The 27,196-nt window shown below is 47.0% G+C and overlaps 1 protein-coding gene across 12 annotated transcripts in view; it reads left to right on the forward strand.

The window, feature by feature from the left end:
• The window catches only part of PTPDC1 (protein tyrosine phosphatase domain containing 1), a 75,784-nt gene that overhangs the window by 21,959 nt on the left and 26,629 nt on the right, over positions 1–27,196 (forward strand). For 4 of the 12 annotated variants that reach the window (XR_010407825.1, XM_064579830.1, XM_064579831.1 and 1 more), the window contains exons 3-10: positions 2,779–2,913; positions 6,250–6,337; positions 15,371–15,542; positions 17,773–17,853; positions 18,071–18,189; positions 19,195–19,332; positions 21,313–22,553; positions 25,829–26,014. Coding sequence is in view for 11 of the 12 variants with exons in the window: in XM_064579830.1 (XP_064435900.1) it covers positions 6,256–6,337; positions 15,371–15,542; positions 17,773–17,853; positions 18,071–18,189; positions 19,195–19,332; positions 21,313–22,553; positions 25,829–26,014 (2,019 nt within the window). In the remaining variant the exon portion in view is untranslated. Of the gene's footprint in view, positions 1–2,775; positions 2,914–6,246; positions 6,338–15,370; positions 15,543–17,772; positions 17,854–18,070; positions 18,190–19,194; positions 19,333–21,312; positions 22,554–24,683; positions 25,791–25,828; positions 26,015–27,196 lie in introns of those variants that run through there. The other 8 variants (XM_064579833.1, XM_064579834.1, XM_064579832.1 and 5 more) reach the window with 6 other exon arrangements.

Raw genomic sequence — 27,196 nt, forward strand, 5'->3', positions numbered from 1 at the left:
CTTGGTCCGAACTAGAATTTTGGGAGGAACACTAGTACCCAGGTCTCACCCAGGAATATGACGCTTTTTCTAGGTTTGGTTGATGATGTGGGGCTTCTTAATGCATTCCAGGATTTTGTGAAGATTGATCGAAGAATTGTAAAAGGAAGGTTTTATTATTTGACAGCTAAACAGACCCCAGGAGACACACCTTCACAGTAACCTCTATGAATACCTGCTGTTAGGTAAATGCAAATGGCTTACCTAATGCAGTAGTTCTCAAAGCATCACTGGAAACCAGGTGGAAATGCAGATTCTCAGCCCCACCCAGACCTACTGAGTGGAAATTCTGTGGGTAGGGCCCAGCAGTCTGGGTTTTTAAGAAAACCCCTCTGATGGGTGTTGAATCAGTAACTGTTGACGTCTTGATGAGTTTGAAGTATCTGTGGTGTGACATTAATGTGAGGTGGGTTCAGACCTGTAGGAATGAGCCTTGTGTGGCTGTGGGAAAAGGCTAGGGATGATGGAAACCTTGCTTGCAAAAATCTGCTCCACCTGTTGTTAACATTTTATGCATTTGTGCTATTATAATGTGTTTTCTGAAGAATCTGAACCAAACAGCATATTTCTTTAAATGATGAAAAAGAGGATCCTGCTGTGGTGTTGTTTTTCCCTGATCTGTGATGAGTCTCCTGAGAGCCCAGGGGCCTTCCCTGAGGTGCATTTAAGGTGTAGGATCACAGAAGTGGGTGAAGTTCATAGCAGACTGTCAGACATCAGTCTATTCAAGGCAGCCCTGAGGACTTAGCTTGCTAGAAAGGCTAGAGGGGTCTCAAGAAAGAAAAAACATTTTTAAAATGTTGCCTGCCTGCCCCCAGGGGTGATTTGAGGAGAAAAGTAATTTTATCCAGTTTTGTCATTTTTTTTGAGATACAGATTCAGAAGTAAGGATGTTTCCATTTAAAAGAAATTTGTGAAGTGGGGCGCCTGGGTGGCTCAGTCAGTTAAGCATCTGCCTTCGACTTAGGTCATGATCCCAGGGTCCTGGGGTCAAGCCCTACGTTGGACTCCCTACTCACTGGGGAGTCTGCTTCTCCTTCCTCTCCCTCTGCCCCTGGTTGTGTGCTCTTGCTCACTCTGTTTCTCAAATAAATAAATAAAATCTTAAAAAAAAAAGAAATTTAAAAAAAGAAAAAAGAATTTGGGTTTTTTATTTGTTTATTTTATTACATGTGGAATCATAAAGAGTGCTTTAATTCCTTAAGGACAAAATACTAGTGTGGTATCAGGAAGCCATGTTTTAAAGCATCCGAGCCACTAGGTAAATCTTCAGTCAGCCCCACATGATCAGGGGATGTAAGAAAATGTGTAATTGGTGTTAGGGAAGACATCCTAAAGCAGAGAAAATTTAAAGCAGAGAAAAAGGGTTGAAATTAAACAGACCTACCCCTCAAGGATTAGAAGGAACACAGATCTGTCAGGTTAAAGACCCGCAAGAAGTTGGAGATATAAATGTGATCAGGAAAACTAAGATAAGGAAGATGCCACTCCTTGCCTTTGCATGGTGGTGCTCTTGTGTCCCTTGTGTGGTCTCAGCAATAACCCTGACATGGGGAAGGCATGATTACTGGTTCCCCTTTGCAGATGAACAGGCTGAGGTTCAGTGAGATTAAACGGTGGTGGTGGTGGCAGCTGCCTTTGACTGAATAGTAATTTGTGTATTCATTCAATAAATCTTTACTGAGGACCGACTATGTGCGGGGCCCTGTTCTATACAGTAGTTGACAAAGCAGACAAAACTCTATGCCTTCATGGAGCTGACATTCTGGTAGGGGAAAGCAGACAATAAAAGGGATAAAGCAATAAATTATGTACCATGTTAGGTGTGTTTTCTTCAAAAGTCCTGAGGAGAACAATGAAACAGGGAAGGGGAGCTGGTTTAAATTGTAAACAGGGTGGCTAGATGGGTTTTGAAGAGAGGGGGAGTGTGACCTGCTGAAGTTAACAAGGTCACTCTGGCTGCTCTCTTGAGGACAGACTGAATTATGGGTCAGGCACAGAATTAGTCTGTATATAGGCTTGCAGGTCATCTTTGCAATGACTGCGGGGCAGATGTGAGTCTCAGAGATGTTAGTAAATGTGCTTAAGATCACAGAGCTGGGAAGTGCCAACAACTCTGTCCAACATGTGTGTGGATTTTATGACCATGCAGTCAGACCAGCTGCATTTCTTAGGAGGGAGGAGGCCAAAATGTGTAAAGGAGCTTTGTTCTTGACACTTGTTTTTGGGACAGCAGTGAATTAAGATTTGGATAAAGGATTAGCAAAGTGTGTGCACAAAGCAAAGCAAATTGAAAATCTAGCTGTGGATAGAGAGGTCTGAAAAGTTTCTTGCAAGCTAAGGAATTATCAGCATAGCAGAGTTAAAATGCATACAGTAACATGGAAATTTTTTTATCCAGTGTGAAGTCTTTCCTGTTGAGAGGCTGTATGTGTGGTGGTGAAGAGCACAAATTCTGGAGTGAAAGGTGTGAGTTCAAATCCCAGCGCCACTATTTAATAGCTGTGTGACTGTAGGCAAATTATTTGACTTCTCTTTGCCTTCATTTTCTAATCTGTAAAATGGGAATAATAGATGAAACTAAACACGTTTTTCCCATATGGTCCAGCAGTCATGCTCGTTGGTGTTCCTGTAGGAGCGGAAAAACCTATGTGCACACAAATACCTGCACATGAATGCATACAACCGCTTCATTCATAACTGCCAAGCCTTGGAAGCAAGTTAAATGTCTTTCAGCAGGTGACTGAATAAATTGTGATTCATCAAGATAAAGGAATATTATCCAGCACTAAGAAGAAACGGACTGCCAGGCCATGAAGATGTGTAGAAACCGTAAATGCATTATCACTAAGTGAAAGACGCTAATCGGAAAAGGTGACATACTGTGATTCCAATTATATGACATTCTGGAAAAGGCAAATCTGTGGAGACAGTGAACAGATCAGGAGTTGTTGGGGTGGGGCAGAGAAGGAGATGACTGGGCAGCAAAAATTCTCTTGTGTGGTCCTGTAATGGCAGATACATGTCCTTATTCATTTATCCAAATCCACAGAGTATCCAGCACCAAGAGTGATGCCTAAGGTAAACTGTGGACTCAGGGTGATGATGATGTGTCCATGTGGGCTCATCAGCTGTAACAAATGTGCTATCGGGTGGGGGTGTTGATAGTGAGGGAGGCCGTGCATGTTGGGGTGGGACAAAGGGTACAGAGGAATTCTCTATACCTTCCACTTAGTTTTGCTATGAACCTAAAACTGCTCTAAAAATACACTGTTTTAAATAATGCAATATATGTTAAGAAAAAAAAAAGAAGAGGAAGGTAGCGGGAGGGGAAGAATGAAGCGGGGGAAATCGGAGGGGTGGACGAACCATGAGAGACGATGGACTCTGAAAAACAAACTGAGGGTTCTAGAGGGGAGGAGGGTGGGAGGATGGGTTAGCCTGGTGGTGGGTATTGAGGAGGGCACATTCTGCATGGAGCACTGGGTGTTATGCACAAACAATGAATCATGGAACACTTCATCTAGAACTAATGATGTAATGTATGGGGATTAACATAAGAATAAAAAAATAAATAAAAAAAATACACTGTTTTTTAAAATTAGAATAATAGTAGTACTCAGCAAATGGTGGTGTGGTGAGGATTATGAGTTAAGACAAGTAAGGGACTTGGAACAGTGCCTGGCGTGGAGTAAGCTTATGTGTTTTAGTTATTATTAATATATTATTTGTGGGGGCACCTGGGTGGCTCAGTTGGTTAAGCGACTGCCTTCGGCTCAGGTCATGATCCTGGAGTCCCGGGATCGAGTCCCGCATCGGGCTCCCTGCTCGGCAGGGAGTCTGCTTCTCCCTCTGACCCTCCCCCCTCTCATGTGCTCTCTCATTCTCTCTCTCTCAAATAAATAAATAAAATCTTTTAAAAAATATATATATATTATTTGTGAACATAAAAGTATGTAGCTTTCATAAGTTCACTCACATACTTGGAGATCTCTATTTTTGCCCATACAAACTTCAATTTTTCAACCTCAAATTCTACCACAATTGCCATGTAGAAGTAATGCTCTTGGCCCATGTCTTTAGTGTGGGCAGAGGGCCTCTTGCAGCAGGAGGAGCCGGAGCGCGGGTTGACTCCTCCCCAGGTGTCCCACCTCAGACATCTTGACCCTGATGCCCGCGGAGCACACGTGCTCTGCACGCCAGGAGGGGTGCTGCTGCGCGTCTCTCCTGCCAGCGCGTCTCACACCGCCACCACCCATTGTCCCCAAAAGTGCACGTGCGGGCTTCTTGTCTGAAGACAGAAGGAAAGCAGTGACCTTAGAACGCCTCAGGTCACCACAGAGCCTGTCTCTCTGTGAAATGGCTTTTTATGAAGGAGAACATTCTTTATGTCAAACTCTTACTTCCTGACAACTCTTCTGAACAGTATGAGTGATCGTCTGTAGCTGTTCTGAGTTTTAAGTATTGTGTACTAATTAGTGAGCCTGTGATTAATCCTAAATGTTGAGTCATTTTGAGGAACATCTTGGGATGAAAGCAAATTGTAGGATAGAGCGAGCAAAATATCTGTCATTAGCAGCAGGAAATGAAATTAAGTAAGATGATTACACAGTGAAATGACAGGATTACTGTTCAAACCCTGTTTCTCCTGACTCTGCAACCAGGCACGTGAAATGAATTCAGTTGTGAATGAAGTTGCTGTTTCATAAATCTTCTTGAGAAAGTCAACCATTACTAACTACCGGCAGGACTGTTTTCTAGGTAGTGAAGGGAATATTTATAGTCTTATAAAATACTATGATATTGGTTTGCAAATTAAAATAACAGTAATATATTGGATACCTGTATGCCAGACATTGTGCTAGAAACACACACACAACTGTTCTTTATCCTCACAACAAGCTGAGAAAGATACAATCCTCATTTTACAGAAGAGAACATTGAAGCTATACGAAAACCGGTTTGTATAGCTGGCAGTGAAGAGTCACAGTTTAAACGCAGAACTTCTGCCTGTGCAATACAGCTTAGCCTAGTTGGGCCGTCTGTAATTGGTCAGTTATATACCGTTGGACTACACATCCATGTTTTTATGCGGAGTTAGGACACAGAGAACACTCTTGCAGAGTCCGCTGGAAGCTGGAAGCTGAAGCGGAACAGTAGTGGGGACTGGTGTTTGGGCCGAGAGGAGGGCTGTTTACTTTGCCAAGAAGCGGCACTGGGGCTGCTAGACTGTTTAGATCAAAGCAGGTGATGAGCACCTGCAAGGAGAAGGGAGAAGAGCCCGCACTGGTGCTTTCGCTTTTCTGTTTTAACTCACAGACTTTGATGGGTCTGGAAATAATGTTTCCCAAACTGATGTTTATTGGATGTCTCAGATCTTTGAAAATTCATAGTTTAACTCTAAGCATATACTAACTCTCAGGTAATTAGACCATTAAAGAAAACGTTCCATTTTTCCACTGTTTTTCCTAGGTTAGAAGAATTGCTTTTTCATAAAAAGCATGTATTCATGTTATTTGACAAAAATACAGTATTTAAGCCATACAAAGTAGATGATTTACAAAGAAAGAGAGCTTTTACTATTTTTAAGATGACTTTTATTGTCACATTTGGATACATATGATATTCTTTGAAGATGGGCCATTTAAAAAAAAATATTTTATTTATTTGATAGAGAGACACAGCGAGAGAGGGAACACAAGCAGGGGGAGTGGGAGAGGGAGAAGCAGACTCCTCGCTGAGCAGGGAGCCCGATGCGGGGCTCCGTCCCAGGACCCTGGGATCACGACCTGAGCCGAAGGCAGATGTTTAACGACTGAGCCACCCAGGCGCCCTATTAAGTTTTAAATTTTAATTCCAGTATAGTTAACACACAGTGTTATATTAGTTTCAGGTGACAATACAGTGATTCAACTTCTATACAATACCCGGTGCTCATCATGACAAGTGCCCTCCTTATTCCCCGTCACCTGTTTCCCCATCCCTCACCCACCTCCCCTCTGGTACCATCAGCATGTTCTCTATAGTTAAGAGTCCGTTTCTTGGTTTGTCTCTCTCTCTTTTCCTTTGCTCTTTGTTTCTTATTTCCCACACAAGATTTCATTCTTTCTAATGGCTGAATAATGTTCCACTGTGTGTGTGTGTATGTGTACATAAATGAACATCACATAGGCAGACTCTCAAAAACTAATCTTTTTTTGTCCCCAGCAGACTACCATGCCTGCAGGAATCTTGCCTGAAAATGAAGAACCGTATTCCACTTCGGTGAATGACAGCACACATGCTGCCGACATGAAAGGTGAGAGGGCTTTGATGTACTTGCCTCTTTGTGCCAAGCGGCATCTAATAAAATGGTGTGAGTAGACATGACAGAAGGCTCGAGGCCTCATACCAGGATCCCAAGTGCAGCTGCTGTTTATGGCTTTTGTTTATTTCTGCCTCCCTGTTTTGACCTGTTAAAATTCCTTTTCATAATCCTGAATAGCAGGTCTTTTGAGGAGGAACGTTGAAAACAATGTTTGTCTCCTGCATTATCCTCTCATCAAACGCCTCCTGTGAGTCACACTTTCCTTTCTTTCCTGTCTCCTTCCTCGGGAGTGACACTTCGACGCGTGTCCAGAAGCACGGGGCGCCTGCGCCTCCCAGTCTGTTTCTCTCCTCTGTCCCGTCCCATGGTCTCGAGCTTTCACACGGCAGCCCAGGCAGGAGGGGTGCTGCCCGGGGCTCTTGCTGCCGGACGTGCCCTCACTCCTTTGCCTGCCACAGGTGCTGAGCCGGGGCACACCCCAACTTCCTGCCACGTTGGCACCACAGGCCCTGCGGCTGCCGCCAGCGGAGAGCCGGATGTTGAGTCACTTTTCTTGGCAGTGCCCTTTGCGTGATTTTCCCACTGGCTCTTTTAGGTTTGCCCTGTTCACTTTCGTGTTCCTGTGCAGGGAACTTTGAAGGACTGTCCCCCGAAGTGGGATGACATGATGTAAGGGCCTGAAGGGAGTACCTGGCTCTCGGTGCGTTGTGCTCTTGTAGGAATCCAGCCACGTCACCAGGGGGTGCTGTCTCTCGCCGGGAGAAGGAGCGTCTCCCTCCTGAGACCTCGCCCGAATTCCAGGTCCTCGCAGATCCCCCTCCTTCTCTCTGTGCTGTGCCTGACTCTGGGGGCACCGGGACGCTTGCTGGCCACCGTTTGTGGACAGCGTCTGTGTGGCAGACTTACGGTGTGTTGGCTGCCCTGGTTTGAGAAGGAAGCCTGTCTAAAACCGATGCAGGAACGGTGCCTACTTGCCGCTTACGTTGTAGAGTGATGTGTGTTTTGCTAAGGGACTCCAGCTAGCGATGTAAGGGTCAGACAGACCTTTCCCCCTCTGCCTTCTTCTGTCGAAATGTCACCTCGTAGCTGGGGTTTCCCACCAGCGGTTCTCTGGGCTTCTGAGGCGGGCAAGTCTTGAGTGTACAGGGGAGCGCCGGGTGCGGAAGAAAGCATCCCTGCACCCCCCCAGCGTCCAGTTACGTCCCCAGACTGTAGTGACCCCCCCATCATCCAGTCACGTCCCCAGACTGCGGTGACCCCCAGAAAGCCTGACACGTTTCCAGCTGCCCAGGGAGCGCTGTACTGGCTGTGTGTGATCTCTCGCTGAGTTGTTTTACCTTTTGTGGTTTTTTTAAAGATTTTATTTATTTATTTGACAGAGAGAGACAGTGAGAGCAGGAACACGAACAGGGGGAGTGGGAGAGGGAGAAGCAGGCTTCCTACAGAGGAGGGAGCCCGATGCGGGGCCCGATCCCAGGATCCTGGGATCATGACCTGAGCCGAAGGCAGATGCTTAACAACTGAGCCACTGAGGCACCCCAGTTTTACCTTTCCTAAAACCATCTTTGTCGTTGAAATTTTCCCCATTGTATAAATGTAGCTAATATTTAATTAGGAAAAATCTGGAAAAATAAGAAACTTTACATCTAACTTTTTTAGAGTGAGGCTCGTCTATAAAGGTAGTCAGTTATACTTTATTGGGTTAACATTGGGATGGGAAGTATTTTTTTATTAGTGGCTAATGAATCATGGGAAAATTAGGGGGTACATAAATAAAGTTTTTAAGTTATTTGTGAAGGAAAAGTAGTAACATGTTACAGATCTGTAGTGCAGTATCATAGCCTGGATGTCGACATTGTTACAGTGAAGATGAGAGCACTGGGGGCACCTGGGGGCGCAGTCAGTTAAGGGTCTGACTCTTGGTTTCGGCTCAGGTCATGATCTCAAGATTGTGGGATTGAGCCCCGCGTCGGGCTCTGTGCTGGGTGTTGAGCCTGCTTGAATTCTTTCTCCCTCTGCCCCTGCTCACTCATGCACTCTCCCCCTCTCTCTCTCTAAAAAAAAAAAAGGATACAGGACAGCGCCGTCACTACAAGGACCCCTCCTGTTGCCTTGGGTAGCCAGACCCGTGAGTCTGGCCCCTGACAAGTACTGTGACAGCGAAAGCACAAGCAACAAAAGGAAGAAGTCGGTAATTCAGACTTCATCAAAATGTAAAACTTTTCCGCATCAAAAGATGCCATCAGCAGAAAGAAAAGTCAGTCTGCAGAATGGGAGAGACTGTTTGCAAATCACATATCCATCTAATTAGGAAGTAGGCTCCAGAGTATGAAGAGAATCCTAAAACTCAGTGAGCAAACGCAAACAACCTGATCCAGAAAGTGACTCGAGTAGACGTTTGTCTGAAAGGACACACAGATGTCCAATATGCACGTGAGAAGCTCCTTCTAACCATTATAGACATGCAGACCAAAACCACAGTGAGATGCCGGGCATATCCGTTCGGATGGCTGTTCTCAAACAAACCAGAAATAACAAGTGTCGGCGAGTCGATGGAGAAACGAGCCCAAGTACGTTGCTGCTGGTGTAAATTATGGTGCAGCCACTGTGGAAAACAGTATGGCAGTTTCTCAAAAAAATTAAAAAAGAATTACTCTGGGGATGCCTGGGGGGCGCAGTCAGTTAAGGGTCTGACTCTTGGTTTCGGCTCAGGTCATGATATCGGGGTCCTGGGATCGAGTCCCGCATCGGGCTCCCTGCTCGGTGGGGAGCCTGCTTCTCCCTCTGCCTGCTGCTCCCCCTGCTTGTGCGCTCGCTCTCTCCTCCACCCTCGCCGACAAGTAAATGAAATCTTAAAACAATAAAATAAAAATACAAAAAAAAGAATGACTCCGTGGTCCAGCGGTTCCATGGGACAGAAAGCGGGGATCAAGCCAGTGCCACCGTGTTCACGATAGCCAAAAGTGGGAACCAACCCACAGAGGTGGCACGTACATGCAGTGGGAGCTGACTCAGCCCGAGAAAGCCTGACACCTGCTACAGCGTGGGTGGACCGTGAGGACACGATGCTGAGTGAGATCAGCCAGACACAGGACAAACAGTCCGTGAGTCCACGTCTGTGAGGGACCCAGAAGGTCAGAAAGTAGAGGGGCGCCAGGCACTGGGTCGGGGGAGATGGGGAGCTGGTGTTTAATGGGGACAGAGTTTGGGTTTAGGAAGATGAAGAGGTTCTGGAGACGGACAGTGGGGACGTACTTAATGCTAGTGTAGTACTGTACATTTGAAAGTGGCTAAAATGGCCTATTTTGTGTCATAGGTATTTTACCACAGTTAACAAAAGGAAAAAGGAGCGCGCTCTCTCTTCCTCTTCTTTTCCCTTCCCTTCCCGAACAAGTCAGTCCCAAGCCCCTGGCAGGGCCACGAAGAGTAGGTGCGCACCAGAGGGTGGGCGAGGCTGTGGTGCTGGAGCCCGGGCAGCGTGGGGGGCGGCAGCAGTGATGACGGCGTGCGGGGTGACGGCTGTGCGAGGCTGGCCACACTCTGCTGTGAGGGCACTCGGCGGGGCCAGAGCCTCGGGTGAGGTGAAGAGGGTTCCTGCATGGCCGGCGGCCCCACGTGGAGTATCCGAACACGGGCAGCGCGTCAGACTGGCTGGGGTGTTAGAGCCCACGGGGCGGGTGTGGATCCACATCGAGGAGGGGGCAATGGCAGTGAGGGGGAGATCGGTCACACAGAGCGGCCCGGTTAAAGATGACGGTAGCAGAGGCGGAGGGACCGTGTGTGTTGGATTGGACTTGCTGTGTAGGGTGAACTCTTGGTTTTCAGTTTGTATACGTATGCGTGCATATGGAGATAGACGTGGACCCGAACGTGCGGAGTGTGCGTGTCTCCAGCACACGTGTCTTCACTGTCTGCTGAGAGGGCCTGCTGGCGGCTGCACCCCGCACCCAGACTTCCTTCCTAAGCGCCGTTCTTCAGCCGTGAGGGCTCTTCGTGGGGAAACAGATACATTCTGCAAAATAACGGGCCTACACTCTTCAGAAGTCAAGGAAGGATGGAGGAGCTTGCTCTGGAGTGAATGAGTGAGACACGGGCAGCCGCTACAATGTGGTTCTGACGTGGTGTGATTTGCCGTTAGGAGCACTGAGATCATCAGGGAAGCTTGAGCGAGGTCTGAGGGACAGAAGCAACTAGTCATGTATCAGTTGTAATCTGTAGATTTGGGGGAATCTAGAGGATGTCTTTGTTTATGGGAAATATACGCTAAATTATTTGAAGTAATAGGACAGCATGTCTGCAGCTTATTCTCAGGTGGTTCAAGAAAAAATACCTTATTATATTTTTCTGTAAGTTTGAGATTGCTTCAAAGTAAAAGATAGTCTTCTCCAAAAAATTTTTAAAATTAAACCAAATTGTTCAACCGTGTTGCCTGCTGCTGAGCAGTCCACCAAGACGAAAACTATCCGGAAGCCATCGGATACCTTAGAACAGTTGTTGGTGGGTGATGGAGGCAGAGACCAGCGCGACAGGGGTTGGCACTGGGACAGGCGACGTGCAAATGGCCACTGTTGTCAACTCTTCAGAGGTTTTTCTGGGAAGGGGGACGAAGGACCCTCCGAAGCAGGGGACTGTGGTGAGGGGTGTGGAGATAATGATGTATGCAGGAATACTTGGACAATTAAGAAGCTATAGCCCAAGGAGGGGAAGTTTTGGAGAAATTCTGTCTTCAGCTATTTGAAGATCTTGCAAAGTCAAAGAGATGCTTTGTTTTAATTTTCGGAGGAAAGAAGTAGAGCCAGTGTTTACAGAGCAGGGGCTTCTGACTAACGCGTTGAGCCGTCCAGCAGCTGAGTGGTTGGTGGCCTTGCACGAAGTGAACTCCTGACCCAAACAGTGGCAAGCAGAAGCTGTTCCTGGAAGTGATTCCTCTGGTGACTTAGGGCTGAGGCCAGGTGGACCTCCAGCTCCCACTGCGCACTCAGGCCCATTGTCATGTGGTTTGTTCAGATAGGAAGTCCTCAGCCCTTTCTGAAATCTTGAGTCTAAGTGGAAATGACCAGTGCTTGGGGCTCTACGTCTGCCTTAACCACTGCGTGTGGGAATTAAAAGGACCGTGCGGTCGGCTGCCTCTCAGCGGGTTTCTTTGCTGCGCTTACCACAGGGGTAGACAGTCTCACCCTTGCAGTGACCAGGGAATCCCTTGGTTAAACATTATTTTGAACTGGGGAAGGTCCGATTGCCCACCTGCAATCAGGCCAGTGGCCATGAAGGTGTTACGGCTGGAGCACAGCGCCCTGGTTCTTTGCGCTTCAAAGGGCCCTTTGTGTGCGGGTGATGACAGCAGCTTGGGGGGTATAGGATTGGTCACAGGGATTATCCTCTGTATTATCTTCCTGCTTTTTCTTGGAGCCTGGTTTCTTTTTAGAGACGGTGTATTCGGAAGGGAGAAGGGTAAGAACAGTAGCGAGGTAGCGCACCCATGAGTTTATGTTCATGGGATATAGAAAACTGACATTTGTCTTCTTATGTATTTAGAAGAATATGTTGTCACAGCAGAGAAAACCAGATGAGTTACTAGCAGGCAAGTGGGAAAACAGCAGTAGTGTGGATTCTTGTGACCTGCAAATAAATTATAACGGTGGAGGGACAAGGAGCTTATGATAATGATGTTCTTTCTGGGGCCTCCTGAAAAAACACTCTACCTTTTAAGTGTCTGCGAAAGCATGGCCCTTCACAAAATTACTCTCTGAAACACTCCATTTTATATATCACAATATCACATGAAATAGGAATTAAAATAGTATTGTGGCTCCTGTTTATCTAAAAAGAAGGCCTCTGTTTTTTTCCTGCTGGTAATTTATATATTGAAATGTTACTTAGGAGCGCCTGGGTGGCTCAGTCGTTAAGCGTCTGCCTTCCGCTCAGGTCATGATCCCGGGGTCCTGGGATCGAGCCCCGCATCGGGCTCCCTGCTCCGCGGGAAGCCTGCTTCTCCCTCTCCCACTCCCGCTGCTTGTGTTCCTGCTCTCGCTATCTCTGTCTCTGTCAAATAAATAAATAAAATCTTTAAAAAGAAATGTTACTTGTAAGAATCTGAACAACTCATCATTAGCAATCTGTAACTCATCCCAACTTAAATTTTTTAATGGATTTTTAGGTTGTTCTACAAATATGCTTTCTTACGAATACAGAAAGAGAGACCAGTTTGGTACAAGTATAATATTTTTTATTCCAAGAATTTGAAAATAATCTCTTTAAAGTTTTTTCACGATTATTTTCCGGCAACATTCTGTGAACAAAAACATGGTTTTCAAAGGCCACAAATTAAGGAGATGTGAGATTTCTGAGGTCAGGGAGGTTGAAACAAAGCTTCTCGGAGATGGCTTTTCTCAGTCTTTATTTTAATGCTGTATTTCTCTCTGACCTCAGAAAAAACCTGTGTTGAGTTTTAAAAAATATTACCTCTTTCAGCGTCTTCATACGTAGTTGTTGAAACATGTAAAGACTCACCTATATGAAAATACGAGCTTTGAAAATTCTGCTCACCAGCCATCTCATCCCTAGGAGTTTGCTGAAGGAGAAATGTGGATATAAAAAGGATTGGGTCCTGAGATGTTTAATGCCTTATTTTTAAATAAGATCATGGGTTATGGCCTAAATGTCCAACAGCGAGGGAATGAGGACATAAGTTATGGTGCACCCGCTTGTGTGTGAGGACCCTCGTGAGACACAGAGCAAATGGGAAGGTGTGGCCATCTGCTTCGAAAAGCAGGAAGATGTGTTCACAGAAGGTCCACGCGTCTGCAGACAGAGGCAGGAAGAGAGGCCAGTGTAGTCCTAGGGGTGGGACTGAAGGCACGCTTCCCTATTGGAAAGCCACTTGGCATAAATAAAAACTGGCTTTCAAAGATGGATTTGGCCACGATTTGGGCATTTTGCTCAGAACCCCTGGTGCACATAGCAGATGTGGACCCCTGAGTTTGAGTCCTCAGGGCTGTCGGCTGCCAGGCATCTGCTCACCCTTGGTGCGCCATCTTGTACTCCTTTCTCTCCTGTAAAGCTCGGTGGGAGCTTTGCTTTTTGGATTGGTTACATTAAAAAAAATTTATTTTCCATCACTGTATGTGAACAAGGACATGGCATGGCACTCAGGTAGGAATTTGGGCACCAAATTGAGCTTCTCTGTCTCTGTGTTATTTGACAAAATCTGTTCAGTTGGGGAGTTGGGGTTGCATTTTAAAAGGCAAGTGCTTACAGCATTACTGATGATTAAAATAAAATAGAACCAACAAAAAGAGCCATATCTGTGGCAGGAGGTTGTTTCTGTCTGCACGTGGCTGAAACACCATTTGGAGAGACAGAGAGAGACCTGGAGACACAGAGTGACAGGGTGGGGCGAGCCTGACATTCAGGAGGGAGGAGGCGGACATCAATGTTAGATTTTCTGTGTTCTTTGTGTCCTTTATCCTCAAGCTGCAGCCACCTCCTCATCCAGTTCCTGAGAAGAATGTGATACTTAGTGAATTTTTTCCACATGCCTCCACTAAGACATTCCTAAAGCTTCGTTCCCCCCCCGACAGTCAGTGACAAAAGGCACAGAATTGCATCTTTGAGTGTTTGAGAGGCATGGCCACTTAACCACCTGATCAAGGCATGGGCAGGATCTGTGTTTTCACATTCTGAAAGTAAAAGTATGGTAGTCCGTGTCTTCTGATTAAATCAACCCTGCAGACGTCTTTATGTGTTCTGTGCAAGTATTTTTTTTTAAATAGTTCTGTCAGGAAAATTACAGGGGACTTTTTGGTTTTGAAGAACTGGGTGGTGTTTTAATGATGTTACGAGGTATGCTACACATTTTACTTCATTAGAGTTAACTTCTTGTCCACCCTGTTCCAGGGAGGAGTAGAAAGAGAAGTTTTTTCAGACTGTTCAGAGAGTAGTTATGAGAGGAATACCAGAATTTAAACCTTTCAACATGTGTATAAACGGCAGGGTCTGTGTGATAAACACATTTTTCTAAATTCATTACAGTGTGTTAGATGTAATTCTTTGAGCTGGCAGATCTTTCAACTGTGTATGAGAAACAAAATAGAGTAGTTGCAATTTAGTGTAATCTATTTAAAATACATGTTCTTTCCTCTATTTGAACAGTCTGTCCAAAATGCAATCCATTCATGTGGGATTTTGCCTGTACAGCTCTGAGTGGGAATCAGTAGTTTCTTTGTTCGTCACTATGGAAACAAGTCAGCCTATCCCGAATGGCTGTCAGATCTCGCAGAGTGAGGCTGGCGGCTCAGCGAAACTTCACCACGGAGCAGGCTGGAGCTGTCATCCCCTCGCCCGCAGCTCTTTCCCGCTGGGAGCCCAGCCATGCAGGACCTGCCCCGGCGGTGCTCGGCCCTGCCCTTCCTCAGCTCCTTCTTCCAGGGCCGCCGGCACTCGTCCTCGGACCCTGTCCTGCAGCATGGCCGGCGTGGCTCGGCCGCCCAGACGCTCTCCTCGTCCTCTCTCCAGGTGATGGTGGCAGTGGCCTCCGTCAGCTGTGCCGAGAGGAACCCAACTAGCCTCCAGAGAAAAAGTAAAGCTCTTTTCCTTCTTAAAGATTGCCACAGCTTTGAGTTTAAATTCAGACTGTTGACAATTAATTCTACATTGTACTTTCACTGTCTGTTATGCTAAGAGCTTCAGTGGACATGTAATAGGAGATAAAGTGAATGTTTTGTGCTTTTGCATTAAAAATGTAATTTTTGAAAAAATTCATTCTCTTGTAAAAGATCTGCTTTTATGGTTTCTTCCTCTTCATTACCAGTATGACATGTGGAGATTATTGTGTGTGAAAGCCTTTTCTATATTAAGAGATCATGCACTCAGATGAAAAGGAAACCGTTTTATTTCTGGCAAAATGAAGGGAATGTAGCCCCGGCTCGTCATCTACAATCCTGAGGTGACATGGAAGCTGTTTCTCATGTTACTGTTGCATTTGGAGAGTGGAATTTTGAATCCTCTCTTCCTTGTGTGTTCTAGGAAATTCAGGACGTCCAACACCAAAGTACACGAAAGTCGGAGAGCGCTTACGGCATGTGATTCCCGGACACATGGCCTGCTCCCTGGCATGTGGTGGCAGAGCCTGCAAGTACGAAAGCCCAGCGCGCTGGGGCGAGCAGGAGCAAGCCATCAACGGGGTGTACTCATCGTGGTGAGTGAGTCTGCGGGGCCAGTGGCCGTGCAGGAGGGGGCACGGGGCTGTGAAGGCGGAGGGCCCCGCCCCCGCCCTGGCCTTGCGGTTTGATGAGCCGCGTGATCTTGGCTGCCTCACATGGGTGTTCTGAACTTCTTCTGTAAAATGGAAATAATAAAACCAGCCCACAGGGGTTTTTTGTTGTTTTTTTTTTTAAAGATTTTTATTTATTTATTTGAGACAGAATGAGAGAGAGAGAGAGCACATGAGAGGGGGTAGGGTCAGAGGGAGAAGCAGGCTCCCCGCCGAGCAGGGAGCCCGATGCGGGACTCGATCCCGGGACTCCAGGATCATGACCTGAGCTGAAGGCAGTCGCTTAACTGACTGAGCCACCCAGGCGCCCCCACAGGGGTTTTTTAATTAAGTGAAATGATGTACGTAAATCTTAAAAAAGTGGTAACGAGATAGCTCTTAAGTATTGGAAGTTGCTAGAAATAATGTGCTCAGCTGTAAATTTGAGAAGGCAGGAGGTACATACATGGTTTGTCAGTTTCACACAGGTACGTGTTAGCCTCATTTCTTTTTGTTCCCGTCTTCTGGATGAAAGGGCACACTTCCACGCAAATACACCGCCCGCGTGCCTCAGTAGAGAGCGGTGCACGTTGTTGGCTCAGCAGGCAGGGTGAATACGGGTGCATGCTTTATGGTGTGCAGATGTGATTCATTCTGCAGTGAATCCTTCTGCTGCTTGTTATTAACGGTAAACTGTCAAGTGTACCTCTTTTGATGTAGTGATGTCTCTGATGAATTCTGATAATCAAGCCAAATCACCTTTGTTTGTTAAGATTTTTTTTTTATTTATTAGAGAGAGCACAAGAGGGGGGGAGCAGAGAGAGAAGGAGAAGCAGACTTGCCGCTGAGCAGGGAGCCTGATGTGGGGCTTAATGTAGGGCTCGATCCCAGCACCCAGAGATCGTGACCTGAACCGAAGGCAGACGCTTAACCCGCTGAGCCACCCAGGCGCCCCCACAAATCACCTTTGAAGCCCAATAAGAGGAATCCACAGTTCAAAGAACTCTAGTGGTGATTCATTTCCTGCAGCAAGAATCCATTTCCAAATTAGACTTCGTCAACCGGCTTACCTAACTTGCAGCCTGGGCTTTTTTATATTTGCTGGCACGTGTGTAGTGATAGAGTTGGGGTCCATTGTCATTGCCGTTCCCCACAGATCATATTCTAGTCTAAAGAATGTTGTGTGAAAGCAAGCGTTAGGCCTGAGGTGTGCTCGGACCGTAAATATCCAATCATGCAGCTTGAGATCACGTTAGTATTTTTGGTTTATTGTTGACTAAACATCTGAGTCTTTTTCACCTGCCATGCTTTCATGGTACTTCTCTCCTCGTCTTATACTAAGTACTGCTGAATTTGGTGGGGGAGGCCCCCATCAATTTTCAGGGCTTGCCCCAGCAGGGAGGCATGGTATCTTTCTGGACTGTGCTCTGCTCAGCTGATGTCTCTGTTACTCATCAGGCTCATGTGACCCATAGCTCCCGATAGACTGCCTGACGTACCTTTCACCAGACCCCGGAGGAGGGGCAGCTGTCTGTTGGGGGGCCTCTGTCCATTTGTCCTCAGGCCAGCACTGTGCTAGACACTGTTAAATTATTATGTCATCTTCATAAAGCTCCTGAAAGTAGGCGTGGCTAGTGTCATCCTATTGATGAAGGAATTGAGGTCCAGAGAGACTAATCTAGTACCCAGCTAGAAGTAGAAAAGCCAGCGTTTGAGACCAGGCCCGAATGACTCCAAAGCCCATATGTTTTGCTGAATTACAGTAACTCAGCATTTATTCCTAATCACATGCCAGGATTTGTGCTAAAGACTTTATTCCCACACTGTGTTGAATTCTCGTGCCAACCCCGTGAGGCAGGCGTTATCCCCACTTAACGTCATAGGTAACTGAGGGGCAGAAGTACCTTTGCTGCTCAGCGAGCTTCCTCCGCAACGTCCACTAGACTCTCGCTGCCGGGGTCCACAAATACCGTACATCCCGGAATTTTTTCCAGGGATTCGGGGTTTCTCAGAGCCCTCATCGTGATGCAGAATTGAAGCCGGAATTTGTGTAAGAAAATTGTTCTAGATTTGTTAGAATCATAGAAAAGTAGGGACCTGGTATCCCGTTCTCTTAGTTCTTAGAGCTGGAACGTTCCAAGTTTGTGCATCTCACCAGCCCCTCCTCCCATCCTAGGGTCACTGAGAACATCCTAGCCATGGCTCGCCCGTCCACGGAGCTCCTTGAGAAGTACCGCCTCATCGAGCAGTTCCACAGGTAAATGCCGTGTCGTTGACACACTTGCCAAGCCAATTCGCATGTTCTTGTCCATTGCTTTTGACGTCAGATAGCCAAACGATAGGCAGTGGACAGCTTATTTCGACTAGGAAATTGAGGTTTTTGAGAGTGATTAATAATGTTTATTCATGCCAAAAATGCTTGATTTTTTTTAAACACTTGCCCTCAAAATAACTTTTTTCTTTTCTCCTGTCAGCCATGGCATAAAAACAGTCATCAACCTGCAGCGCCCTGGTGAGCATGCCAGCTGTGGGAACCCTCTGGAACAAGAAAGTGGCTTCACGTACCTTCCGGAAGCTTTCATGGAGGCTGGCAGTAAGTCCTTCCACCTCCCCTCCACGAGTTACCAAGAACAGCACCCAGACTCTTGTCTGCCCAGCTCTCCCGTCGTTACCGGGTGACAGAGTGACCGCTTTCTGCCGGGGGTGGGCTCCCTACGGAGAAGATGAGCTGACTGATTCTAGATAATGTGGCCATTCTTCTCGGGTGGTGCTGCTGAAAGTACAGGATTCCTTTTGTCCTGTGAGAGGGATCTTGGGAGGGTCCCTGTAGAAACAATGCCCGCGTTAGTTACCGTGGACACTGGCCCTGCTGCTCTGCGCATCCCATAGTCCTTGTTTCTGCCTCAACTCAGGCCCTGCAGGCTTCGTGAGTCCCCACTCGCCTGGGTCACACAGTGTACACATGGCAGCAGGATTGGAACCCGGGACTCACTCATGCCCTTACTGCTGCCGAGCTCTGCCTCTGGGTGGGACGCAGGGAGTCTTTATGTGACAATCCCAGAAGCCCCAGTCTTGGGAGCCTAGGGATGGAGTCCGCCGAGCACATGCCATTCAGGACCAGACTGGAAAGGACCAACCCTGGCCACTTCGGGGACTTGTTTTTCAGAAGTGTGCGTCTAGCTTTTTTTGTCTTCACGGGGTGGAGAATCTGTATGTACCCACCTTGTGCCATTTATGAGTCCTTTAGACACATTGCCATACTTAAACAAGATGCCATGCTTTCCCTCTGTAGCTGAGTAATTTGGGCCAGGGTCGGGGACTTTATTAATTTGTAATCCTGTTTCACCTTAATTCTTTCTGGCTGAGTTTTAGCAGGAAATATCTTAAGTAATATAGAATGTGCTTTGTGAGAAATGTTAACAGTGAACTTACTGGAAATGTAAAAAGTCTATTATTTTAGGCCTCTGCATCCAGTTCAATCCGTGTGCCTTACAGCTTTACACTTTTCATGAATTCACTTCCTTTCTTCAGATGGCTACGCAAGTACTTTTCCTCGATGTTAATTGTTTTTTCATGTTTTCTTTTTTTCATTGTCCAGTTTATTTCTACAATTTTGGATGGAAGGATTATGGTGTAGCATCACTCACCACCATCTTAGATATGGTGAAGGTGATGACATTTGCCTTACAAGAAGGAAAAGTAGCTGTCCATTGTCATGCAGGGCTTGGTCGGACAGGTAAATACTAGGAAGTGGATTTATTGTCTTGTAGCATATTTAAACATGTAAAGAATAATATTTCGTAATTCTAGAGGATAAATATTTTTCAGAATCCTATCAAAGTTTTGGAGTCAAATGGTAGAAGCCACTGAAAGAAATTAGAAATAACTTAAATGGTTTCAGTGATCATTTATTTGTGAGAGTATTTTTGAGAGACTTAAGCCTGAAAACTCATCATATTTAGTAAACAGATGGGTTTCCACAGCTCACTAAATGATTATTCTGGTTATTCTTTTTCAAAGGAAAAAAGCCCCAACACTTTATTTATAATACATAATATCTTTTTAAAATGTAATTTTCCTTAACCAAAACAATGAAAATAGAAAGCATTGTTTTATTTGGTGTGTTCTAAGCACTTTACACAAACTGTTTCTTTAAGTCTTTAGCAGCAATGTGAGTCTTGAGAGGAGCTTAAGTAACTTGCTACATTGAGTAAGTGGCAGAGCCAAAATTTAAATTCGTGGCTGGAAGGAATTTATTTGTGAAGGGAGTCTATCTGTGCCTAAAATTCTATATAAAAATCAATGATTTTACTTAAAAATGCAGCAGATCTCAATGCAGTGCTGATACTGGGGCAAAAATAAATACTGTAAGGTTAGAATATTAATTGTCATCTGGTCCAGCCAGACTCCTGAGCTCAACACTGTCCACAGTGTACCTGTGTACCTGCCTCCAGTTCTCCCACCTGCTTGGGAGTGTGCTCAGGGCAGGGACTCAGTTCTGCCTGAGAACGTCAGCTCTTAGGGTCCAGCTAAAATCTCCCTGTTCTTGGGGATTCCACACGACAGCACTGCAGATACTTCCTACTTACACTGAAGTGCCATGTCCTGGTGAGAAAGATTTGTGGGACACTGTACCTACTGGGAACCATGCAGTTTGCAGAGGTCCTGATTTTCACGTGTAACGTGATTAACAAACTTGGTGAATCACACAGATGTCTTCTGATTTGCCTTTTACCTTGATATTAGTTAACTATCAAAGTTGGATTAATTGATTATCACCACTGTGTTATTCATTTTAATTTAAAATTAATTAACAAGAATAATAAGGTTTATAACATTAAGGTTGTTTCCTTTAATAATAAGTATTTATCGAATAAAGTTATATCTTGGTCTAGAGAAAAGCACTATTAGTGTAGAGAAAAGTCCAGAAGTAAACTGTCAGTGTGAATAATCCCCAAAGAAAAAAAGCCCGAAAAGGAAGAATGCCAGGCTGGGAATGTGGCAACAATCGATGGCAAAGTTGGCAGGAGTAGGAAGTAAGTGTGCAGTCAGGGCGGGGGATGGAGTGACCTGTGCTCAGCTCCTTACCCTCTTCAGACCAACTTCAACAGGGATGAAAGCAAATCCTGCTCTACTTCCTGCTCTGAACTGCTTTTAAACTATTCCATCCAGTCAATCCATACACTGTTTGGACCTTCCCCTAAACCCCCTCTCACTCCCTCATGCCCTCGCCATACTTTCTGCCTCATCCCCTTACCACACTCACTCCCTCCTCCCCTCACTACATTCTCTCCCTCATCCCCTCACCCGTGCTCACTCCCTCATGCCCCTCACCACACTCTCTCCCTCAACTCTTCACCACACTCTCCCTCATCCCCCTCACCCCCGCTCACCCCACTCTATCCCTCATCCCCTCACTACACTCACTCTCTCATCCCCTTGCCCCCTCTTACTTCCTCATCCCCCTCACCCACACTCTCTCCCTCATCCCCTCACCCATACTTACTTCCTTTCAGGGTACAGAGATGACTGTGGATTCTCAGTGACATATAGACAGGTGAATAAACACTTGTACAAGAAGTCAGTAAGTTATAATTGTCCTTAAAATGATCCTTTATATGGTTTCCTGACACGTATTCAAAATTTAAAACTTAAAGACTGATAAATAAATAAGTTATAAACTTTTTCATACCAATCTTCTCTTCTTCACCTCTAGGTGTTTTAATAGCATGTTACTTAGTTTTTGCAACAAGAATGACTGCTGACCAAGCAATTATATTTGTTCGGGCAAAGCGACCCAATTCCATACAAACTCGAGGACAACTACTCTGTGTAAGGGAGTTTACTCAGTTTCTGATTCCTCTTCGCAATATATTCTCTTGCTGTGACCCCAAAGCACACGCTGTTACTTTAGCACAGTATCTTATTCGCCAGCGGCATCTGCTTCATGGTTATGAGGCCCGACTTCTGAAACATGTACCCAAAATTATCCACCTCGTTTGCAAATTGCTCCTCGACTTAGCCGAGAACAGGCCAGTAGTGACAGAAGAGGTGGCAGAAGTGCCCAGCCTATCTGCCGAAATTGAGAAGACAGTTTCTGAGATGATCACCCTGCAGCTGGATAAAGAGTTGCTGAGGCAGGGCAGTGACGCATCAGATTCCTACCCCCCCACTGCAGTGCCCACAGATTTTGAGAATCAGGATGTGATTCTTTCCAGCGAGCAAGAGATTGACCCTCTTTGGAAGAGACGGAATGTCGAGTGCCTTCAGCCCCTGACTCATCTGAAAAGACCATTCAGCTACAGCGACTCAGATTTAAAGAGGGCTGAGTCGCTTCTGGAGCAGGGGGGATCTCCGTGGACAGGGCCTGCCCAGGTGTTGCTTGGCCATCATCCCGGGCAGCAGAAGCCCATCAGCCACTGTTACACCCCCCAGTCTCCACAGCTGGATCCAAGTAAGGAAAAGCTGGTCCAAAATACATTCTCTTTCTGGAATCAGGCTAAATTTGGAGGCCTGGAAGGACTCAAAGATGAGGGGTCACCGGTGTTCCATAGGGAGACTATTGCAAAGGAAGTACAGCGGAGTAGAACCTTCTCTTCGGGTGTTTCAAGTTCATACAACCCTAGGGAACCAGTTATGCCGAACCTTGCAGATACCCCTACGGAACCAAACTGTTCTCCCCAGCAAGCGCCCCGCTGTCAGGACGGAACTCCTGCTGGTTGCTGCTCCGACACCCCCCGTGGCCCCGTGGACTGTGGCTTCAGCCCCAAAGCACCCTTCTTCGGTGGACGCATCCGAGCCCAGGACAGCAAAGATCTGTCTGCACTTGCTCCACACACTGCTTTGCAGTCTGAATTGAGTGTCGAAGCCAGGAGAATACTGGCAGCCAAAGCCCTGGCAAGTTTAAATGAGTTCACAGAAGAGGAGGAGGTGAAAAGGAAGGTAGAAATGTGGCAGGTACTTGTATTTCATTTGATTATGTGTGTGGGGGAAATACTTACGTCAGAACAAAAACAATACATTTTACCAAATTTAGGTATTATGGGAATTTGAAGACCTGTTTATGTCATACGTGACTTTTGAACTTCAGGTTTCTCAATCTCTGTGTGAAAGAAAGCGCTCAGTGCTTAGCACTTAGCAGGGCCCTTGGAGCAGGGCATTGATGCTGATGCATGTGGCGGCTTCCTGCTTTCCTGCTGGGTTTGTGGGATGGACAGACCTAAGCAGACAGCTTTAGGAACTAACCTGTGCACCACTAACCTGAGTCTGGTGGGGAGAATCACTGACCAAGAGACATACGTGAAATCAGAGAAAATTCTTTTCCAAAGTCATCAACGCAAGTGTTGAGTGAGGTCAGGAGGACACGTGATGGATGCTGTCTGCTCAGCATCCCTTCCCGCAGACTTCCCGGTGCACCCCAATGAGGCAACAGCCAGATTCCACAAAGCAAATGGGAGCAAGCCACAGAGTACCTTTGTGTCATTAGGTTTTTAAAAAAGCTTTTATTTATTTAGAGAGAGCAAGAGGGGCACAGGGAGAGAGAGGATCCCAAGCTCATCACCAAGCCTGACGTGGGGCTCCATCTCACGATCCTGAGATCATGACCTGGGCTGAAATTGAGTCAGACGCTTAACTGACTGAGCCACCCAGGCACCCCTGTGCCAGTAGTTTTACCCGAGGTTGTGTCTTTGGGGCCCATTTCTTGGCTTTTACTTAAATTAGAATGTGCAATTTTAAATTTTAACCCCTTTTTGTGGTGTATTTTCATTAGAAACACAATCTTAAATCAGTTGTGCTCTTTGCCCTGAATGAGCAGCTGGTGTAGACAAAGGGCAGGCCTTACCACCTAATTATCAGAAACTAGTAAACTGCCCAAATGTGGGGCTGACCTGGGGAGGCCTGGCTCAGTGAAACTGAGACTTGTTCGCCTATAATCTCCCACGAATTATTTGTGTAGGTGCTCCTCTGTATTCTACATTAATTAAGCAAGGCATGTACACCTCCCAGAAGGTTCAGAACCTTCCAGATGCAGAGGTGGGAAAACTAGGCCCAGAGCCTTGCACCACTTACAGCTGTGGACTGCAGAGCATGCGCACATTGTTTGTCAGAACCGCAGGTGTTTGCTGAGCAAATCGCTACATACATTGATTTCTTACAACACGAAGTATTTTTTCTTTTTTTTTTTTTTTAAAGATTTTATTTACTTGACAGAGAGAGATACAGTGAGAGAGGGAACACAAGCAGGGGGAGTGGGAGAGGGAGAAGCAGGCTTCCCGTGGAGCAGGGAGCCCGATGTGGGGCTCGATCCCAGGACCCTGGGATCATGACCTGAGCCGAAGGCAGACGCTTAACGACTGAGCCACCCAGGCGCCCCAACACGAAGTATTTTTTCTTACTCTGAACTGAACAAGCCTTTGGCTCGTTCTGGCTCAGTCTGAGGGCCCTTCCCTTGTAACACCATAGCCACGAGAGCTAGTGGTTGGACCCCTCATAGGTCAGCCCAGCATGGGCCAGACTGTCGGAGCACCTCACACAGAAAAGCATTTTCCAGAGGTGAACACGACCCTTTTGTTTGGATAGGCTTGCCCTTTGTTTCACTTTCTGGATTTTATGATGGGCCTTTCAGCAATAAAACAACTTGAGTTCTGGAAAGAGTCCAGTGAACTGTGATTTGGACGGCACGGGCTGCCTGTGCCCGCGCTAGGCCCTCTTCCTTCTGCTGCATCACCTGCTCTCTCAGGGACCCCGGAGGGCAGAGGACACCCTAAGATTCTTCGTTAATCTTCACAGTCCTTATGAGTTAAGTATCACAGGTAGGGAAGCCGAGGGTCACAGGGGTCAAGGCACATGCTCAAGGTCATGTGGCCCGAATGTGGCAGGGCCGGGATGCAGCTCATGAGTTTAATACTTTGCTAAGTCCCCTTGAGGATTTCAGAAAACATGACTATGTAACGGCATTTTACTGGGAGGGCCTTTGACTTGTCCCGTTCTGCCCAGCTTCTGGTTACTGCAGAGCAGATCTGCTGTGTATATGACCCGTGGGGAACGGGGCCTCCATACAACTAAACATATTGGCTTCTTTATAAGATAATAAAGAGGAACCAGAGGAACCCAGAGCCGGAGGACCCTGGCAGCGGGGCAGGAGCATCACGTCTGGGGTCAAGCAAAACCCAGGGAATGCCGTCTGCCCCATTCTGCTTTGGGCTCCTGGGCAAGTACCCTCTTCCCTGGGCCTGCACATCTGCCGTCAGGGCCTCACTTCAGGGGGCTGTAGGAATCGGATAAGCCACGTGCTACAGGCTGTCCTGTTCTAAGCTTTGTGAACATACCAGATGTGTGAATGAATGAATGTGCAATTATTATGCTTATTCCTGTAGCACACATAGACTTTATTTACTAGTGCATAAAACTGAGCCCCATCAGAAGTTAAAATTTTCCTGTTTTCCCCCTGCTCTCTGCGAGGTAAACTGTTAAGGCCTCCTCCTTAACTTATCTCCAGCATTCAGGGCATGGGCAAGACTTGCTCGTCCCTTCCCCTGTCCAGTCTCAGGATGTGGGGCTGGCTCTGTGGCCAGGCCTGCATGGGACTCTGAAAAGGAACGTGAGACAGATGTGCCTGCCCAGTTGCAGACTGTTCAGCACTTTTCTGGGGCCCACTTTGAAGTTTTAGTCAGCTTTTCCTCGTCCCAGGGTAATTTGCAAATGTTATCTTATGTATGCTTTTTTGTCTAACATTCTACTCCATCACAGTAAGTATTTGTCTTTTGTCCCAAGGAACCTAAAACGGAAGGCTCCCTCTTCCTGAACAGCGTCTGTGGTTTCAGAGCCCGGTGGAGAGCTTAGCGTTTGGGCCAGCTGAGCCCCTCTCTGAGGGAGCTTTAGGGCACACGTGGGGCAGGGGGTCAGCTTCACAGAGGGAAACTGAGGCTTGGAGAGACTCAGCATCTCAGCCTAGTGTGCCACCTGGAGGTGGGGGCACTGGGAGGGGTCCCCATCCACCCAAAGCCCGAGACTGTCACTCATGAACAGCCTGAAGGCCATCAAAACTCAAACAGTGCTACCTCCCTGTCCCTCCCCCCTCCCTCCTCCTCCTCATCCCTTGCCCTCCCCTTCCTCCCTCCCTGCCCCTCTCTTCTTTTCCCTCTCCCTTCCTCCCCCTTCCTCTTCCCCTCCCTTTTTCCTCCCCTCCCCTCTCCTTCTTCTCCATTCTCCTCTTTCTTCCCTTCTTTTAGAAAGAACTAAATTCCCGAGATGGAGCTTGGGAAAGAATATGTGGCGAAAGGGACCCTTTCGTCCTGTGCAGTCTCATGTGGTCTTGGGTGGAGCAGCTGAAGGAGCCTGTGGTCACCAAAGAGGACGTGGACACATTGGCTGGCAGCCACGCACATGCCACAGAAGCACTGTTTTTATTAGAGAAGGTAAAGAGGCTGTTGGGCGGTTGATGAAGTTAACCACGGCCCTTAGCTCAGGCTTCGTGCACAAAAATCCATTATGAAGAAGGGGACTTGTGCAGAATCCCATATCTGGGTCTAATCTAGGTTTTTCCGAGGTAAGAAGAAATGCACACCCAGCATCAGGTGTAGAAGATACAACACCAGACGAGGAGAACGCCCGTAACCCAGCAGCACCACTCTGAACATTGCACGTCCGTTCTGTCAGACTTAGTGCATTTGTTAATGTGGTCACGGACGACCGCATACTTCATTTTTCAGACACACATGGACACGAATGCACACGCTCGCACATGTGCGCACATGCCAGTAAAGGTGAGGACGCCCTGGATCCAGAGTCCGTTTCCCAGTCTGCCTTCTCAGGCCCTGGGTGAGGGGCTGAGAGAGGAGGTCACCCCTGGGGCAGTGGCCAGGCCCTTGCCAGGTCCTAATTTCCGTTTTCCCCTTCATTCATCTCCATGGCCTGGACAGGGTGAGGCCCCATCTCTCAGGAAAGGCAGTCAGCGTGTGTCACAGCAGGACCTGAGCCCCAGTGGCTCCGCACACAGCTTGCACCCGTCTGTCCCGTGGCGCCCGCTGCACCTTCGTCTTCCTTCACTCCAACCCCTGCACATAGGGTGTTTGCATTATTTCAGGGTTTTACTTCGGTAGCCATCCTGTAATGATCACTTGTGCTTGCAGGGTTTTCTGCATTTCCGATTAGGCCCTCACTAGATTTCCAGAAGCGTAGTCAGTGGCTCTCAGGGGCAAGTGTACTGGACGCATGTCGGCTCCAGAGGTGGTGTCTCCTTTGTTTCTCTAAAGTGAACAGCCCCTGGGAGTCAAGTCGGACACGTTCCTTGGGGACCTTCCCCCTTAAGTTCCAGTGGGCGCACTGCTGGGGGGCCACGGCTGTCTCTCCCCTTCCCCGCCTCCCTCCGCAGCTCCAGCCACAGGCAGGGCGTGCTCGTACTGACCCTGGCTGCCCACTGGTCCACGGACCACCGTGGCACATCGGGCCTCCGCTAGCCGAACTGAAACAGTTGTGTCTAGAAACGAGTGGGTCCTCTCATTGGTTCACTGCAAGGAAGACTTTTGATTTGAAGTCACACTGATGATATTCATATTCAGTTATACTTTATGTAATAACTAAGCAGCTTTGATTTTATC

Source organism: Mirounga angustirostris, unplaced genomic scaffold (assembly GCF_029215605.1).
Source record: "Mirounga angustirostris isolate CCGP_5_RB_7025 unplaced genomic scaffold, mMirAng1.0.hap1 SCAF_15, whole genome shotgun sequence".
Taxonomy (NCBI): Eukaryota; Metazoa; Chordata; class Mammalia; order Carnivora; family Phocidae; genus Mirounga; species Mirounga angustirostris.